At 40.1% G+C, this 19,825-nt stretch overlaps 1 protein-coding gene across 5 annotated transcripts in view; it reads right to left on the bottom strand.

The window, feature by feature from the left end:
* LOC127426369 (segment polarity protein dishevelled homolog DVL-1-like) overlaps positions 1-19,825 on the bottom strand; it is a 53,923-nt gene that overhangs the window by 2,309 nt on the left and 31,789 nt on the right. For 3 of the 5 annotated variants that reach the window (XM_051673142.1, XM_051673145.1, XM_051673144.1), the window contains 7 exons: positions 12,082-12,151; positions 11,853-11,992; positions 9,687-9,763; positions 9,519-9,586; positions 7,459-7,758; positions 7,206-7,373; positions 6,793-7,011 (listed from right to left, as the gene is read on the bottom strand). In XM_051673142.1, the coding sequence (XP_051529102.1) occupies positions 6,793-7,011; positions 7,206-7,373; positions 7,459-7,758; positions 9,519-9,586; positions 9,687-9,763; positions 11,853-11,992; positions 12,082-12,151 (1,042 nt within the window). Of the gene's footprint in view, positions 1-46; positions 2,508-6,792; positions 7,012-7,205; positions 7,374-7,458; positions 7,759-9,518; positions 9,587-9,686; positions 9,764-11,852; positions 11,993-12,081; positions 12,152-19,825 lie in introns of those variants that run through there. The other 2 variants (XM_051673143.1, XM_051673146.1) reach the window with 2 other exon arrangements.

The raw sequence follows: 19,825 nt of genomic DNA, 5'->3' as shown, positions 1-19,825 counted from the left end.
AAAAGAAATAACAAGAGCTTTTACATCCATATATATTGAGAACAAACCGTGAAATAAACTAATGTAGTTACACCCATTTTTCAGCCATCTTGGTTCCGGAAGTGTTTTTCACCATTCATTTTTTCCATAGGGATTTCATAAAATCCTTCATAAAAGAGTTCTAAGCCATGAACTAAACTAACCAGCTGCGAGGTGAATCAAAACATAAACTTTGATTTGAAGCAAAAACTATTTTGAAAATCTGACAAAAAGAGGAAGGTACAAGACTGGGTAACGTTTTTCATGAGGCAATTAACTACAATCCCATTCTCTGATTGGGGGATATTCCTCTGCTGGATCATGGGTAGTGTAGTTCTACACCAGGAATTTGTTTGAAGATGAAACAATGCGGATGAGAAATTACAATAAAACAAAAAATCAGAACAGTCAGAAGGAACAGTTTGTTTATGGAATGGAACTTATTTTCTCACTAAAGCTGCGTTTGGGCATAAGCTTTCTACGGCAAGCACAGAAGGGATAAATATTCAATCACACACATACACAGGGCAAACTCATGAGAGGTGAAAAAGGTGCGAGTCATAGCAGGTGTTCCAGATGTACATTTTTAGTTGATTTGTTTGTTGTATTGAAAGCTTTAAGTGTTTAAAACTCTTTCAAGTGATTTCAATAAGGAAAATGTAGAACATTTTACCAAACAATTTGGGAAAAATAGCTTCAGAAAAGGTGATTAGTTCAAAGTGAGCAGTCTGCATCCCTGTAATTCAGTCTTGTACCATTATATATCTTCACACGGCACTTCTGTTGTTATTTTGCCAATCTCCACATGAGAGGGAAGCGGAGAGAAAGTCAGAGGGAGCCTCTATGTCTGTCATCTCCCCACCATTCTAAATTGGTGTGCGTGTTACAGACCTCTGACAGAAGAGAAAAAGACCTCAAGCACAACAGTCGGTAGGAGTCACACCCTCAGCCAAAATCAAGTTCTTCTGAGCCAACTAGCGAGATGCCGGCTTTAATATACTGTCAAGAGAAGGATTTTAGACCAATGAGTTTATTTGTGGACAGGGATGTCCAGCACGACATTGCAGAAATAGAAACCAAGTCAAAGATAGAATACACTTTTGCTCGTCACGTCACAACTGTTTAGGATAAAAACTCTGATTAACATGGAAAAGATACCTTTTATCACGTCTCACGGCATCATCGCGTCTGGTTAGGGCAATGTTTTTGGGATGCACCAAAATTTCGGCCGAAAATCTGAACAGAAACTGTTCCATAAATAGATCCGATAACAGAAACATTTACATGGATAAAGGTGCGTGTATGTACATGAAATGATCCAGGCTAAATCGGATATAATGTAAATGCTGTCTGATAATGATAATGAAGTCTAGCCGGAAAAGAGATTACGTTTATAGTTGACAAGACTATGGATTAAAAACAATATCATAACCTCCCACACATGCATGCAACAGATCCACAAATGCACACGGGAATCCAGAAATACACTCTGTCTCCTCATTCTTCATGCTGGGACTGCAGGGACTGATGGCTTCAACAGAAGCCTATAGCATTAATCAACAACTTCGAAGCTCACAGTAGGTATGTCTTTAAAAATATATAAGTTGCCGTTAAAAGTAAATGAGTATATGGAGAAAATGAATGGGATTTTTACTTCCGGAACCCGACTTTAGTGCTCTATTTTCTAAAGCTAGCTGCACAAGGTGGAAAATAAACAAAATTCACATTCATTGATGCACTTGGTATGACAATAGAACCTAAATGTAATAATTATCCTCAGCCTCTCACAAACCCCTAGAGCAAATCAGCACTTTCAACAATGAAACTAACAGTTAATGAGGTTGCAGTTAATGAAACCCTAATATTCCGTCTCCTTGGGTTAGTATCAGTTCTCTATAATGACACAATATTATACATCTTTTTAAGATTACTTGATTCCTTCATGCCACGATCCATGTTTTAAAGAGCATGATAAAAGCATGATGAAAAATGACACCAATTAAAGAGCTGATGAAATACATGTATCAGATCTGCAACTGAATGATATGGCCCTGCAGCAAAAATGGCAATAATGCAAATGAGAAGATGAGGTGCTCTATCCTCAATTTATAAACAATGCCACTTCAAACAAAAGCCAGATCATTTAACGTTCCAGTTTTTTGTTTTCACAAGGAATGGCAAAGCGTTATACATACACATATGGAATCTAAATCGATATTGTTGTGTGCATTCCCAGTCCAATGTGTATGCATTTATGTGTGTCTGTGCTTCAAACCACTTATTCCACAACACAAGACCAAAACATGCTGAGAAATAGACAAGAGGTGAGGCAGCAGGACAAATCCAGAGCAACAGACATACCCAAGCCATGAAGGGGGGCATGGCCGTAAGAGAGAGAGAAAGGAAGAGAGAGAGAGAAAGAGGGAGAGACGAAGGGAGGCTACCTTACCGGACACCCCAGAGTTGTGTCTACCTCCTCCATCAGTCTGCTATTGCCCAGCAGAAATGACAGGAAACAACACAGTTACACAAGCCTGTGTCTGTCTGTCTGTCTTACAACCAGAAGCCTTACAAGGCACAATTTATCCTCACAGCCTGCATGCCCCACTGCTGTTCCAATTTCTTAACAACTACTTGTTTGATATAGTAGTGGATATGTATATGTAAAAATAATGTGGTCATATAAGATATTTATTTACAAGTTTTGGTGATATGTTCAAAGTAATGTATTTTTTTATGTATTTTTTTGGGGGGTGGGTTCTCCTCTTTTCTCCCCAATTTTGGCATGCCCAATTCCCAATGCACTCTAGGTCCTCATGGTGGCATAGTGACTCTCCTCAATCCGGGTGGTGGGGGATGAATCTCAGTTGCCTCCGCGCCTGAGACCATCAATCCACGCATCTTGTCACGTGGCTTGTTGAGCGCATTACCGTGGAGATGTAACGCGTGTGGAGGCTCGCACTATTCTCCACGGCATGCACGGACAACTCACCACAGGCCCCACCGAGAGCAAGAACCACATTATAGCTACCACGAGGAGGTTAACCCAACGTGACTCTACTCAACCTAGCAACCGGGCCAATTGGTTGCTTAGGAAGCCTGACTGGAGTCACTCAGCACGCCCTGGATTCGAACTTGCGACTGCAGGTGTGGTAGTCAGCGTCTTTACTTGCTGAGCTACCCAGGCCCCCCTCAAAGTAACTTACTGAAATATAGTGATAAGTAATAAACATACACTGAAATTACTGTATGAAATCCATATTTATTGATCCATATTTATGCATTTTACTTTGTTTAACTGCTTTTTGGGCCTTTCCATGTACTTCAGCAAACATTCCACACAACAACGCATCCAAACCTTCACTCAAGATGTCAGCCTTTCAAGATGACATTGAAAAACAGACTGCTGCATTGCTTTCCTGACACCTGAGCTAGTTATTTCCAGAAAAATGCATGACATGATCAACAGGTAATGCAATATTGTTAAGCAGGGATGAAGATGGAGTGCAATGAATCAGAGTTCAAAGCTGAAAGCAATAGAAAAAAATACTAGCAATGCAGTTAAAATCGTGAAATGAACTGATGTCACATGTGAATGAATTAAATGTGGCCAGAAATGATAAAAACAAAGAACTGAGAAAAGCCTGAAAGGTTTATTCACTTATTACACACTTATAACCAACAGAAACCCCCTTATTGCACATATTTTGTGGACAATTATTCGATAAAATAACATTCTTGTGCAGAGATAGCAGGATACATGAATGTTTTAAATCATGCATTTTATTCACTGAGTGGCATTAGCCATTTCATAAAGTATATCTTTCAACTTAATAAATAAAAACTATTTTAAGCTGAGAATGTATTTCAAAAGCTCTTTTTCTGAGCCTGTTAATTTGAATGTCTTAAAGGAATATTCGGGGTTCAAGTTAAGCTCAACTGACAGCATTTGTGGCTTAATATTTAGTACCACAAAAATTTATTTTGACTTGCCCCTCCTTTTCATTAAAAAAGCAAAAATTTGGGTTTCATTGACTATGTTTACATGGACACCAGAAAGGAAGTTATTGTGAGAATGCAGCGTTCTGGTTTACATACACTCTATAAGCGGCGTACTCTTTACTCCTGTATATATGCGGCTTGGTCAGTAAGCAGCTTTCTCCACAGCAACGTAATTTCCCAGTGACAGTTGTGTAAATACCAAACATGGTATCTGAGGATAACTTCACTATTTTATACTCTGTTGCTTCTCTTGATTTCCAGATATTCCAGAGTTTTTGCTGTGTTTGTTTCCTTACCTTTTTATCATGACCTGCAGTGGAATTGTGCTACAATAGTGGGGTTTCGCTTTACGTAAAATTCCGGGATTCCCTTAATGTACCAGCGCATATACTCAAAAGTGAGGGACCTCCGATATTTTACAGCGGTGTTTATAAATGGGTATACTTTACAGTTGAAGTCAGAAGTTTACATACACCTTAGCCAAATGCATTTAAACTCAGTTTTTTTGACATTTAATCGTAGAAAACATTTCCTGTCTTAGGCCAGTTAGGATCACTACTATATTTTAAGAATCTGAAATGTCAGAATAATAGTAGAGAGAATGATTTATTTCAGCTTTTATTTCTTTCATCATATTCCCAGTGGGTCAGAAGTTGACATACACTTTGTTAGTATTTGGTAGCATTGCCTTTAAATTGTTTAACTTGGGTCAAACATTTTGGGTAGCTTTCCACAAGCTTCTCACAATAAGTTGCTGGAATTTTGGCCCATTCCTCCAGACAGAACTGGTGTAACTGAGTCAGGTTTGTAGGCCTCCTTGCTCACACACGCTTTTTCAGTTCATCGGATTGAGGTCAGGGCTTGGGGGTCATTGTCCATACGGAAGACTAATTTGCGACTGAGCTTTAACTTTCTGGCTGATGTCTTGAGATGTTGTTTCAATATATCCACATAATTTTCCTTCCTCATAATGCCATGTATTTTGTGAAGTGCACCAGTCCCTCCTGCAGCAAAGCACTCCCACAACATGATGCTGCCACCCCCATGCTTCACGGTTGGGATGGTGTTCTTCGGCTTGCAAGCCTCACCCTTTTTTCTTCAAACATAACGATGGTCATTATGGCCAAACAGTTCAATTTTTGTTTCATCAGACCAGAGGACATTTCTCCAAAATGTAAGATCTTTGTCCCCATGTGCACTTGCAAACTGTAGTCTGGCTATTTTATGGTGGTTTTGGAGCAGTGGCTTCTTCCATGCTGAGCATCCTTTCAGGTTATGTCGATATAGGATTCGTTTTACTGTGGATATAGATACTTGTCTACCTGTTTCCTCCAGCATCTTCATTTGCACTTTTTGCACCAAACTACATTCATCTCTAGGAGACAGAATGCGTCTCCATCCTGAGTGGTATGATGGCTGCGTAGTCCCGTTGTGTTTATACTTGTGAATATTGTTTGTACAGATGAATGTGGTACCTTCAGGTGTTTGGAAATTGCTCCAAAGGATGAACTAGACTTGTGGAGGTCCACAATTTGTTTTCTGAGGTATTGGCTGATTTCTTTTGATTTTCCCATGATGCCAAGCAAAGAGGCACTGTTTGAAAGTAGGCCTTAAAATACATCCACAGGTACACCTCCAATTGACTCCAATTAGCCTATCAGAAGCTAACTGGCTAATTGCCTAAAGGCAATCATTTTCTGGAATTTTTCAAGATGCTTAAAGGCACAGTTAACTTAGTGTATGTAAACTTTTGACCCACTGGAATTGTGATATAGTCAATTAAAAGTGAAAAAATCTGTCTGTAAACAATTGTTGGAAAAATTACTCATGTCATGCACAAAGTAGATGTCCTAAACGACTTGCCAAAACTATAGTTTGCCAATATGAAATCTGTGGATGGTTAAAAAATTAGTTTTAATTTCTTCAATCTAAGTGTATGTAAACTTCTGACTTCAACTGTATGTGCTTTTCCCACTGTACTCCCAGAAATGTTTTCTTGGGCTCCATCCTATGAAGTTTGTTTCAGTCTGTTCCATGAAAATGTGCACTCATCAAAAACATGTTAGAATGACGCTTATGTTTTTCATGGCCACATAAGCAGCTTTCTCCATGGAAAACCTAGGTGCATTAAACCGCTTTCTCTTAATCCCTTAAACGGCGTAAGGAAATCAGCATTCTCGTTTACATGACGTTTCAGAATGCTGCTTTCTGCAAAAACACTGGAATAACCTGCTTACTTAAGTGCATGTAAATGTGGTCAGTGAGTCACTTACAATGGAAGTGAATGGGTCCAATCCGTAAATGTTAAAACACTCACTATTTTAAAAGTACAACAACAAGACATTAATAATAAGCATTAACATGATTTTAGAGTGATAAAATCACTTACTAACCTTTTCTGTGTAAAGTTATAGCCAATTCATTGCCATGATGATGTAATGACAACAAACCCTAAAACAACTGTAAAAATGATTTAATAACTTTTCGGCTCAAATAATACAGTACATGAGTTTTAACAGAATAATTAAATGTAAGTGCTTTTATAAAATTATAAGCTTCATATTTCTGCATTTAAACCCAAGAAAAATTGGCCCCATTTACTTCCATTGTAAGTGCCTCACTCTAACCTAAATTTTTACCTTTTTTTAAAGAAAAAGATGGAGGAGTCAGAATAATTTTTTGTGGTAATCAACACTATGCCACAAATGCTGTCAATTGAGCTTAACTTGTACTGAACCCAGAATAAGTTGTGAATATCATTTTCCCACTCACCCTCACTGTGCTGGATTCCTGCACTGCCACTGTGGAAGCTGTGGCAGGGGTCGGAATATACTGGAGGGAATCCAGAAAGTGCTGTGGAGAAGGGTGGGTAAGGAAAGGGCTGGCCACCCATAGGCCAAGGGTTAGCGGAAGGCGGGGGAAGAAGGGCCAATGTATCCTGCTCTGAACCACCACCGCGTGAACCCTCATTCAAGTTTAGAGTAGCCATATCTGAAAGGAGAGACTGAAATAATTAACAGATGGAACTGGAAAAGAAGGGTGTACCTTAACAATATGAGTGTAGTAAATTAAATGCACATAGCAAACTAAAATAATTAGGATATAAGCAAACATTCTGTTTAGCCTAAATGGATAACTACATGGATGTGTATGCTGAGAAAGGAAAAGTTGCAATATGTTTGTACTTTGGCAGAGATCTCCAAATGTGTAGTAGCACTGTTCAGAGAAGGTAATCTTGTTCACGGTGTGTCTGAGATAGTTGTGCTTCAGAAGACTGCTAGCATATTTCCTGGCATCCCGCCGGTCTTTGAATCCTTCGACCCGCGAGTACAGCCAGTCAACTACATCACCTCCTGAGACACACACAACACACAAACATGTTTTAAACATTCTAAAAGAATAGTTCCGGTCTAAGATGCGGACATAAAAACATCTCACCTATAACAGCATTAGCAATGGTAATCTTCAGCCACATTCTGTCTCTTATTTCTAGTCCTGAGTCTGGGAGCTGCATCATCTTTACAATAGTGGCCATGTCTGTCTTTCCCACTGAAAGAGGGAGATCATCAAACCCTGTGAAGAGCACAAGCACAACAGGATGGTAAGGGAAATGCCTTGCAACAAAGAAGATGCTGTCACCTGACAGAAGGAAGACTGTACCATTTTGTGGGTAAGATCCAGTTAGTGCAGTAGTGTGGGAAATCCATGCTGCAGGGTCAATGGGCCTAACCGGTTCAGCTTTGGAAAAGAAAGAAAAAAAAAACAAGAAAAAAAAAAAACAAGGAGAGAATGAATACATGTCAAAATAAGCAGAATAAACCACACCAGTAAAGTTAATGTTTTATGTGCACCATTCACAATATTAAACGAGGAACAAAGGCAGTGAAATGTTTTGTCTACCAGACGCCCCAATGACTGTGCATCAGAAGAAAACATTCTATGTAAAAAAAAAAAAAAAGTTTAAATTTAGAAGTAAAGAATTATGTTCTAAGAATTCAATAAATACATCACATCCAGTACAGCAGTAGTATGCAAGTTGTCTAAATGTCCAAAGGCGCATTGAATGTGCACGAATGATAAGCAGTGTTAACTGAACGTGCGAATGTATGAGCAAAAACCATTAACAGTCAACAGGGATGTGTGTGCAAAATGGTATATAGCCAGTATCTTGTGTGCATCTTTCTATACTGTCTGGACCAAAAAAAAGTTGCATACTCTAATATTTCGTTGTACCGCCTTTAGCTTTGATTACAGCACGCATTCATTGTGGCATTGTTTTGACAACCTTATGCAACGTCACAACATTTATTTCTGTCAAGAGTTGCATTAATGTTTGGCCGAGAACTTGTATTGACAACGGGAGAGTAAAACCACTTCGTGAAGTCTTCTACAGAACATCCAAAAGACTTTCAATGGGGTTAAGGTCAGGACTCTGTGGTGGCCAATTCATGTGTGAAAATGGATCCTCATGCTTCCTGAACCACTCTTTCACAATTTGAGCCTGAAGAATCTTGGCATTGTCTACCTGGAATATGCCCGTGCCGTCAGGGATGAAAAAATCCATTGATGGGATAACATGGTCATTCAGTGCATTCAGCTAGTCAGCTGACTTCATTTTATTGCTACATAACATTGCTGAGCCTAAACCTGACCAACTGAAGCAACCCCAGATCATAACAGAGTGTGCAGTACAGTGGGCATTATGCATAACGGGTGCATCGCTTCAAGCACTTCCCTTCTTACCTTGCTGGCAAAGCAAGGTAAGAAGCCCATCACTTTGGAATAGGGTAAATCTGGACTCATCAGACCACATGACCTTTTTCCATTGCTCCACAGTCCAATCTTTATGCTCCCTAGCAAACTGAAGTCATTTTTTTTACGATTAGCCTCACTAACAAGTGGCTTTCTTGTGGCCACACAGCAGTTTAGTACCAATCCTGTAAGTTCTCGTCGCATTGTGCATGTGGAAATGCTCTTACGTTCACTATTAAACATAGCTGTGAGTTCTACTGTCAATTTTTACGATGTGACTTCAAGCATTTTAGTGATCTCCGATCACGTTCATTCAAGATTTTTTTCCAACCACATTTTTTTCTGTGAAGCTGACGGTTCACCAATATCCTTCCAGGTTTTAATAATGCGTTGGATAGTTCATGACCCAATTCCAGTGATTTCAGCGATCTCCTAAGATGTTTTCTTTGCTTGATGCAGGCCAATAATTTTCCCCTTCTGAAACACTGTAACATCTTTTCCACGACCACGGGATACGTCTTCTGACATGGTTGTTTAAGAAATTAGAAGCTACACACTACATCAATTACGGTTAAAAGAACTGTTGCCAGCTGAAACAAATTAATCAATGCAGTAATGATCCAATCATAGACTCTAAAGTATCTGCTTATTTAAATCCAAACGGTGAATTTTTTTTTTTGGCCAGGCATTGTAAGAGTAAGAAACAGAGATAGAATATGTCAGAGAGAGTTTTTTTGCATACTCACCTCTGGGTATCGTAAAGTAACTGCGAGGAGAAGGGTCCCAGCATTTGGCAACAGTGAGACCAATAGGGCTACAGAAGACAAGTACAAAGGTCAGCTAAAACACATTTAAACCTTAGCAAATGTTACTTTTCTGTGCAATTTAGATATCTACCTCCTATCCATCCTTACCCATTCTTTGAGACAATCTCTCTGAGGATCCTCACAGCATCATCATTGCTCATGTTTTCAAAGTTAACATCGTTTACCTGCAAGTCAAATGCGTCACACCAAGATATTAACATCTCAGCAAAATCAGACCCTCTGACATTATCTTTCATTTACACATAGAATAACTAAAATTAGAGACTAAAATTACTGTAACAAGCCAGTGTGGAATAGGGCTGGGAGATATGCAAGAAATATGTTTATGATATTTTCATTTAAAAAAAAAAAAAAAAAAAATATATATATATATCACGATATCCGATTACTTCGTCAACCCCCCGGCCGAGGGATTGGTGAATATTCTTGCTTTAATAATTTTGTATAAGAATTAAATTCATTCATTGAAACATGAAAAACTTAAACCAAAAGGTATTTCTAAATTCAAACTGCACTTCAAATGAAACAAAAAAGCAATTAAAATAACTAAGTGGTCAAAAAATCTTATATAACCACCCTTCCATTGGCAGTCACGCAAATATTCGTCTACAACAGTTAAAAAATTACTAATAAAAAATAAGACTGAAACACAATTATAACTGTAAACATAATAATAATAACGATGGTAATAATAATAATTGAAATATAAATCAATTTTAGGTTCAAGGTTAACTTGTTTATGTTGTATACACATGTATAGGCTTTAAAGTGAACCTGCAGAGTTGTGTTCACAAAGCACGTTAAGCATGAACTGCTTTGTGAAAATAAAGCAAACTAAATTTCAGGCACCTCCAGAGATGGTCTGAGGTTATTTGCAGCATTCTCAAAGATGACACTATTCTTACAAACAGTTTTCAGATGACTGAAACAGAAAAGAAAGAGAAAGAACTCTTAACATGTGCGTGTTCCACAAGTAATTTCATACCCTTGGCTAGTATTTAATATATTTGGCGACTTCCCAGCTCCATGGTTTTATAATTCCCCAATATTGTAGATCAGTGGTTCCCAACCCTGTTCCTGAAGGCCCCCCAACACTGCATGTTTTGTATATCTCCCTTTTCTGGCACACCCAATTTAGGTCTTGTTGTCACCACTAATGAGCTGATGAGTTGAATCAGGTGTTTGATTAGGGAGATATCCAAAATGTGTAGTGTTGGGGGGCCTCCAGGAACAGGGTTGGGAACCACTGTTGTAGATCATCGTCTGTTAATGTCGCAATCGGCATCGGGATATTTGTCAGATATCGTCGATATCCGATAACATTGTCCTATCGCCCAGCCCTAGTGTGGGATACTCATACCAGACTATTTGGGACTTTTGGTTTTCCTACTATAAAACAGACAAGACATGATAGCTCAACCTCCACAGGGTATATAAACCCAACCGAATATTATACCTGAGCTAAAAAGACCTTTATGGTAACGGTCATAATTTCAGTCTGCCACTGTGCCATAAAGTTTGAGCCTAATCCACCACCATTACTGTAATCTGCCACTCAATGGGGATAAGCAGCTGCTGAAGGCATTTAATGGTTTGTCCTCGAATCTGGAGACAATCATTAATGCCGCAGAATGCAGAGGCCAAATTCCCATCCTAAAAAACTGATGTAAATACAAGCCGCATGTCCCTACAGTGTTTATCGCTTTAATACACCACAGTAGCTTCCAGTGGTCAATCCACCATATTATATTTATCTGCTTTGCGACCAAGGAGTGAGCAGCAGTACATGCATCTTTTATTACCCTAAAAACTGAGCTAGTAATGATTTGTTCTTCAAACCAGGCTTCTGACTATTTTAACAAAGTACATGTAGTTAGGGGATGCTAAAATCATTTTAAAATCTAGAGAGGGAGCAACATCTAGCTGTGCTACTTTGTCAAAACCCAAGCAAATAATAGTGTAAAATAAATGGAACCTAACTTCAATCTGCACTTAGTTTATATTGCTTTAATGGTGTTTTTGGTCCTTTTTGGAGCTTGAAAGATCTGGTCACTGAGAACTATCGTTGTATGGAAAAGAGCTGCCTGAAGATTCCTCAAATATTCTCCTGTGCTCCAAGGAAAAAAATAACAGTAAACTGGTTTGGAACGACATGAGGGTGAGTAAATTATTGAAGATTTCATTGTGGGTGAACTATTCCTATTATAGAATTTTCATAAACATAAGTATCATTCCAGATGCTGTACAGCCTACCTGTAACAGCATGTCTCCTGGCTCTATCCTCCCGTCTGCTGCCACAGCTCCTCCCTTCATTATAGAGCCAATGTAGATACCACCATCTCCTCTATCGTTACTCTGGCCCACTATACTGATGCCAAGAAAGTTATACTTCTCTGTGAAAAAGAGAGATAAAAGAAGGAAATGAAGAACTTGTGCTCTACTGTATGTGAATAAGTGCAATTTAATGGGTAGCTGATCTTACCCATATTAAGTGTAACCGTGATGATACTGAGGCTCATGGTTGAATCTGTGATACTGCTAAAGGAAGAGGACTGTGGAAACCACAAAAAACAGAACATATTTCACATGGACACCTCTTGGCAATACTTTCAAAATCTTATATCACAGCACAGAGAACAATTGTACTTGTCAGGGTAACAGTATTTTTGCAAGACATTCAATTAAAAAAAGGTTTATATATTAAATATATCAACCCTAGAATGCATATGTGGGACAAAAATTGCACTGCTGTCTAATTTTTGACTATAATTTCAACATTCAGGTATTCCTCAATTAAGGTATGTCTGACCATATGAACTGACTTTTTTAAATATTTAACTGAATTATTTTTTTTAAATAATTATTATAAGAGAATGTGCATCCCCTAGAATACTATGTAGGTCCTCTATGACCCCTACTGTATGTGTTTACTATTGTGTTCAAAACATTATTCATGTAATTCATTGATTTTTGTCAGATTGTATTTATTACGTATTTAAATATGTTAAATACCATGTTCACTTTCATATTTATGCGTCGTATACAAGTATAGCAAATTGTCATTCATCCGACGCTTTTATACAAAGTGCATGACATTAAACCCCATGGAGCAACCTGAGGATAGATGCCTAGTTAACAGCAAGAGCACAATGGTAATAGCTCCAGGACCACGTCTTCGGATGTTTGAACCTGCAACGTTTCTCAGTACACCTTACCACTTGCCAAACAACAAATATAGCTACATAAAGTATACAGCCTTTTTTCCACTGTCACCCAAAAGTCCAACTGCATTTTTTATGTGAGTGAGACTCTTCAGAATTAAATATATATATATATATATATATATATATATATACACACACACACACACACACAGTTGAAGTCAGAATCACTACATTTTAAGAATGTGAAATGTCAGAATAATTGTAGAGAGAATGATGTATCTTTTATTTCTTTCATCACATTCCCAGTTTGTCAGAAGTTTACATAGCCTACACTTTGTTAGTATTTGGTAGCATTGCCTGTAAATTGTTTAACTTGGGTCAAACGTTTTGGGAAGCCTTCCACAAGCTTCTCACAATAAGTTGCTGGAATTTTGGCCCATTGCTCTAGACAGAACTGGTGTAACTGAGTCAGGTTTGTAGGCCTCCTTGCCCACAAATGTTCTATCAGATTGAGGTCAGGGCTTTGTAACGGATTTGTGAATACCCTGACTTTGTTGTCCTTAAGCCATTTTGCCACAACTTTGGAGGTATGCTTGGGGGCACTGTCCATACGGAAGACCCATTTGCGACCGGGCTTTAACTTCCTGGCTGATGTCTTGAGATGTTGCTTCAATATATCCACATAATTTTCTTTCCTCATGATGCCATCTATTTTGTGAAGTCCACCAGTCCCTCCTGCAGCAAAGCACCCCCACAACATGATGCTGCCATCCCCTTGCTTCACAGTTGGGATGGTGTTCTTTGGCAAGCCTCACCCTTTTCCTCCAAACATAACGATGTTCATTATGGCCAAACAGTTAAATTTTTGTTTCATTAGACCAGAGGACGTTTCTCCAAAAAGTAAGATCTTTGTTCCCATGTGCACTTGCAAACTGTAGTCTGGCTTTTTTATGGCGGTTTTGGAGCAGTGGCTTGTTCCTTGCTGAGCAGTCTTTCAGGTTATGTCAATATAGGACTCGTTTTATTGTGGATATACACTATATTGCCAAAAGTATTCGCTCATCTGCCTTTAGACGCATATGAACTTAAGTGACATCCCATTCTTAATCCATAGGGTTTAATATGACATTGGCCCACCTTTTGCAGCTATAACAGATTCAACTCTTCTGGGAAGGCTTTCCACAAGGTTTAGGAGTGTGTTTATGGGAATTTTTGACCATTCTTCCAGAAGCGCATTTGTGAGGTCAGACACTGATGTTGGACGAGAAGGCCTGGCTTGCAGTCTTCGCTCTAATTCATCCCAAAGGTGCTCTATCGGGTTGAGGTCAGGACTCTGTGCAGGCCAGTCAAGTTCTTCCACACCAAACTCGCTCATCCATGTCTTTATAGACCTTGCTTTGTGCACTGGTGCGCAGTCATGTTGGAACAGGAAGGGGCCATCCCTAAACTGTTCCCACAAAGTTGGGAGCATGGAATTGTCCAAAATCTCTTGGTATGCTGAAGCATTCAGAGTTCCTTTCACTGGAACTAAGGGGCCAAGCCCAGCTCCTGAAAAACAACCCCACACCATAATACCCCCTCCACCAAACTTCACAGTTGACACAATGCAGTCAGACAAGTACCGTTCTCCTGGCAACCGCCAAACCCAGACTCGTCCATTAGATTGCCAGATGGAGAAGCATGATTCGTCACTCCAGAGAACGCTTCTCCACTGCTCTAGAGTCCAGTGGTGGTGTGCTTTACACCACTGCATCCGACACTTTGCATTGCACTTGGTGATGTATGGCTTGGATGCAGCTGCTCGGCCATGGAAACCCATTCCATGATGCTCTCTACGCACTGTTCTTGAGCTAATCTGAAGGCCACATGAACTTTGGAGGTCTGTAGCGATTGACTCTGCAGAAAGTTGGCGACCTCTGCGCACTATGCGCCTCAGCATCCGCTGACACCGCTCTGTCATTTTACGTGGCCTACCACATCGTGGCTGAGTTGCTGTCATTCCCAATCGCTTCCACATTGTTATAATACCACTGACAGTTGACTGTGGAATATTTAGTAGCGAGGAAATTTCACGACTGGACTTGTTGCACAGGTGGCATCCTATCAAAGTACCACGCTGGAATTCACTGAGCTCCTGAGAGCGGCCCATTCTTTCACAAATGTTTGTAGAAGCAGTCTGCATGCCTAGGTGCTTCATTTTATACACCTGTGGCCATGGAAGTGATTGGAACACCTGAATTCAATTATTTGGATGGGTGAGCGAATACTTTTGGCAATATAGTGTAGATACTTGTCTAACTGTTTCCTCCAGCATCTTCACAAGGTCCTTTGCTGTTGTTCTGGGATTAACTTTTCACACCAAACTACGTTCATCTCTAAGAGACAGAATGCATTTCCTTCCTGAGCGGTATGATGGCTGCGTGGTCCCATGGTGTTTATCCTTGCGTACTATTGTTTGTACAGATGAACATGGTACCTTCTGGCTTTTGGAAATTGCTCCCAAGGATGAACCAGACTTGTGGAGGTCCACAAATGTTTTTCTGATGTCTTGGCTGATTTCTTTTGATTTTCCCTTAATGTCAAGTAAAGAGGCACTGAGTTTGAAGGTAGGCCTTAAAATATATCCACAGGTACACCTCCAATTCAGTACACCTCCTAACAGAAGCTAATTGGCTAATTGTCTAAAAGGCTTGACATAATTTTCTGGAATTTTCCAAGCTGCTTAAAAGCACAGTTAACTTAGTGTATGTAAATTTGTGACCCACTGGAATTGTGATATAGTCAAATCAAAAAAATAAAATCAAATCACTTTTATTGTCACACAAATGATATACACAAGTGCAATAGTGTGTGAAATTCTTGGGTGCAGTTCTGAGCAACATAGCAGTCATGACAGTGATGAGACATATACCAATTTACAATAAACATCAGATTTACACAACACAATTTAAAATCTAATATACACATAATTACACAGAACACAATATACAAATAATAACATACAATGTACAGTATACAATACACACAATATAGAATACACATTATACAATAAAAAAAATTATATATATAGTATATATAAAATGTACAGTAGGTTGTATTGTACTGTACATTCAGGCTGTCGGTTGATAGTCAGTTGCCAGTGTGTTGTTAAGAGAGAATATAATTTATGACAGTCCAATGTGAGACAATAAGATTAATAAAGTGCAGTGCTGATGTATTTTGATAGTGAGAGATCAAGAGTTCAAAAGTCTGATTGCTTGGGGGAAGAAGCTGTCATGTAGTCGGCTGGTGCGGGTCCTGATGCTGCGATACCGCCTGCCTGATGGTAGCAGAGAGAGCAGCCCATGGCTCGGGTGGCTGGAGTCTCTGATGATCCTCTGAGCTTTTTTCACACACCACCTGGTATATATGTCCTGGAGAGAGGGAAGCTCACCTCCGATGATGTAACTGGCAGTTCGCACCACCCTTTGCAGAGCTTTGCGGTTGTGGGCGGTGCTATTGCCGTACCAGGCGGAGATGCAGCCAGTCAGGATGCTCTCTACAGTGCTGGTGTAGAACTGTGTGAGGATGTGGCGGTTCATTCCAAAATTCCTCAGCCGTCTCAGGAAGAAGAGGCGCTAATGAGCCTTCTTCACAACAGCCTCAGTGTGGACAGACCATGTGAGTTCCTCAGTGATGTGGACACCAAGGAACTTGAAGCTGCTGACTCTTTCCACTGGTGCTCCATTGATGGTGATGGGGCTGTGTTCTCTTTCTCTTCTACTGAAGTCCACCACAAGCTCCTTTGTCTTGCTGACGTTGAGGGAGAGGTTGTGCTCATGACACCAGCGTGTCAGAGTGTGCACCTCCTCTCTGTAGGCTGTTTCATCACTGCCAGTGATCAGACCTACCACCGTCGTATCATTAGCAAACTTAATGATGGCATTGGAGCTATGTGTTGCCACACAATCATGTGTGTACAGAATACAGGGGTGGGCTGAGAACACAGCCTTGTGGGGCTCCAGAGTTGAGGGTCAGTGATGAGGAGATGTTACTGCCCATTCTAACCACCTGGCATCTGCTTGACAGGAAGTCCAGGATCCAGCTGCACAGCGAGCTTTTTAAGCCCAGAGCCCGGAGTTTCACATCAAGCTTGGAGGGAACAATGGTGTTGAATGCTGAGCTGTAGTCTACAAACAGCATTCTCACATAAGTATTCCTTTTTTCCAGGTGGGAAAGAGCAGTGTGTAGTGTTGATGCAATGGCATCATCAGTGGAGCGGTTGTTGCAGTAAGCAAACTGCAATGGGTCCAGTGAGGGAGGCAGCACAGAGCAGCATTTGCTGCTGATGGGGGTCAGAGCAACAGGACTCCAGTCATTTAAACAAGTGATTTTCATTTGCTTTGGTACAGGCACAATGGTGGATGTTTTGAAGCATGTGGGGACCACAGACAAGGAAAGGGAAAGGTTGAAAATGTCCGTAAAAACACCAGCCAGTTAGTTCACGCACGCTCTGAAGACGCGGCCCGGAATGCCGTATGGACCTGCGGCTTTATGGATATTCACCCGTCAGAAGGATCGGGTTACATCCGCTACAGAGACGGAGAGTGAACTAACCTCTGTAGCTTCAGCTGCAAGAGCTCTCTCCATGAGGGCAGTGTTATTTCCCTTGAAACGAGCATAAAAATTATTTAGCTCATCCGGAGTTTTTATTCCCTTTAAAGTCTGTGATGATATTAATTCCCTGCCACATGCTTCTAGAGTTGGTGGTGTTAAACTGTCCTTCAATCTTGTTCCTGTACTGGCGTTTTGATGCTCTGATAGTTTTGCGGAGGGCATAACTGGCTTGTTTATGCTCCTCCGCATTCCCAGAATTAAAAGCGGAGATCCGCGCATCAAGTGCAGCGTGAATATCGCTGTTAATCCAAGGTTTCTGGTTGGGGTAGATCCGTTGTTGTGGTGGGATGTACACAGCTATGATAATGACCGCTGTGAATTCCCTCGGTAGCCAGAATGGTCGACACAGAAGCATGAGAAATTCCAGATCAGGAGAGCAGAAAGACTTGATAGAATGTATGTTCCTCTGATCACACCAGGATTTGTCGATCATAAAACATACACCACCACATCTGCTTTTACCTGAGAGGTCTTTCGCTCTGTCCGCTCGGTGCACGGAGAATCCCGCGGGTTCGATGGCTGAGTCTGGAATCTCCGCAAACATCCAAGTTTCTGTAAGGCGGATAATGCAGCAGTCCCTCGTTTTATCGTTGGAAAGAGATCCGTGCTCTCAGCTCGCAAAGCTTGTTGTCCAGAGACTGAAAATTTGCCAGTAGAATACTGGGTAGCGGGGGTCGATTTGTGCGACGTCTTACTCTACATCTTACCGGCTCTATTTCCCCTTTTCCTTCTGCGTTTCCGCGGCCGGGCTGCCCAGACAAAGGGCTCCGCTGTCGTGTTTGTAAACAGCGGGTCGGCATTGAGGAATTTGAAGTCCAGTTTACGGTGTGCAATTGCAGAACCAATGTCCAAAAGTGTTTGTCTGTCGTAGACAATAAGGCAGACAACATCCAAGACAAAAAAACTTAAGAATTGTAAACAAAACAAACAAAAAACTACAATGTTGTATCGGAGCTCGCAACGCAGCAGCCATACTCAGAGCCACCTTGAGTTCACTTATATGTCAATATAGTCAATTAAAAGTGAAACAATTTGTCTGTAAACAATTGTTGGAAAGATTATTCGTGTGATGCACAAAGTAGATGTCCTAAACGACTTGCCAAAACTATAGTTTGCTAATATGAAATCTGTGGAGTGGTTAAAATTTTTTTTTTTTAATGACTTCAACCTAAATCTGTAGAGTGGTTAAGAGAATGTCCTCTGGTCTGATGAAACAAAAATTGAACTGTTTGGCCATAATGACCATCGTTATGTTTTGGAGGAAAAAGGGTGAAGCTTGCAAGCCGAAGAACACCATCCAATCCGTGAAGCATGGGGGTAGTATCATCATACTGTGGGGGTGCTTTGCTGCAGGAGAGACTGGTGCACTTCACAAAATAGATGGCAAGATGAGGATGGAAATTTATGTGGATATATTGAAGCAACATCTCAAGACATCAGCCAGGAAGTTAAAGCAAATGGGTCTTCCAAATGAACAATGACCCCAAGCATACCTCCAAAGTTGTGGCAAAATGACTTAAGGACAACAAAGTCAAGGTATTGGGGTGGACATCACAAAGCCCTGACCTCAATCCGATAGAAAATTTGTGGAGAACTGAAAAAGTGTGTGCGAGCAAGGAGGCCTACAAACCTGACTCAGTTACACCAGTTCTGTCTGGAGGAATGGGCCAAAATTCCAGCAACTTATTGTGAGAAGTTTGTGGAAGGCTTCCCAAAATATTTGACCCAAGTTAAACAATTTAAAGGCAATGCTACCAAATATTAACAAAGTGTATGTATATCTCTTACCCACTGGGAATGTGATGGAAGAAATAAAAGCTGAAATAAATCATTCTCTCTACTATTATTCTGACATTTCACATTCTTAAAATAAAGAAGTGATCCTAACTGACTTAAGACAGGGAATGTTTTCTACAATTAAATGCCAGGAATTGTGAAAAACTGAGTTTAAATGTATTAGGCTAAGGTTTATGTAAACTTCTGACTTCAACTGTGTGTGTGTATATATATATATATATATATATATATATATATATATATATATATATATATATATATATATACACACACACACACACACACACACACACACACACACACACACACACTTGCGTCCAAAAGTTTGGAATAATGAACAGATTTTGCTCTTATGTAAAGAAATTGGTACTTTTATTCACCAAAGTGGCATTCAACTGATCACAATGTATAGTCAGGACATTAATAACGTGAAAAATTACTATTACAATTTGAATTTGTTTTCCAGAACTTCTTAAACTACTTCAAAGAGTTCTCATCAAAAAATCCTCCACGTGCAGCAATGACAGCTTTGCAGATCCTTGACATTCTAGCTGTCAATTTGTCCAGATACTCAGGTGACATTTCACCCCACACTTCCTGTAGCACTTG

Source organism: Myxocyprinus asiaticus, chromosome 35, assembly GCF_019703515.2.
Source record: "Myxocyprinus asiaticus isolate MX2 ecotype Aquarium Trade chromosome 35, UBuf_Myxa_2, whole genome shotgun sequence".
NCBI lineage: Eukaryota > Metazoa > Chordata > Actinopteri > Cypriniformes > Catostomidae > Myxocyprinus > Myxocyprinus asiaticus.
This window is presented reverse-complemented; position numbering and strand designations above follow the sequence as displayed.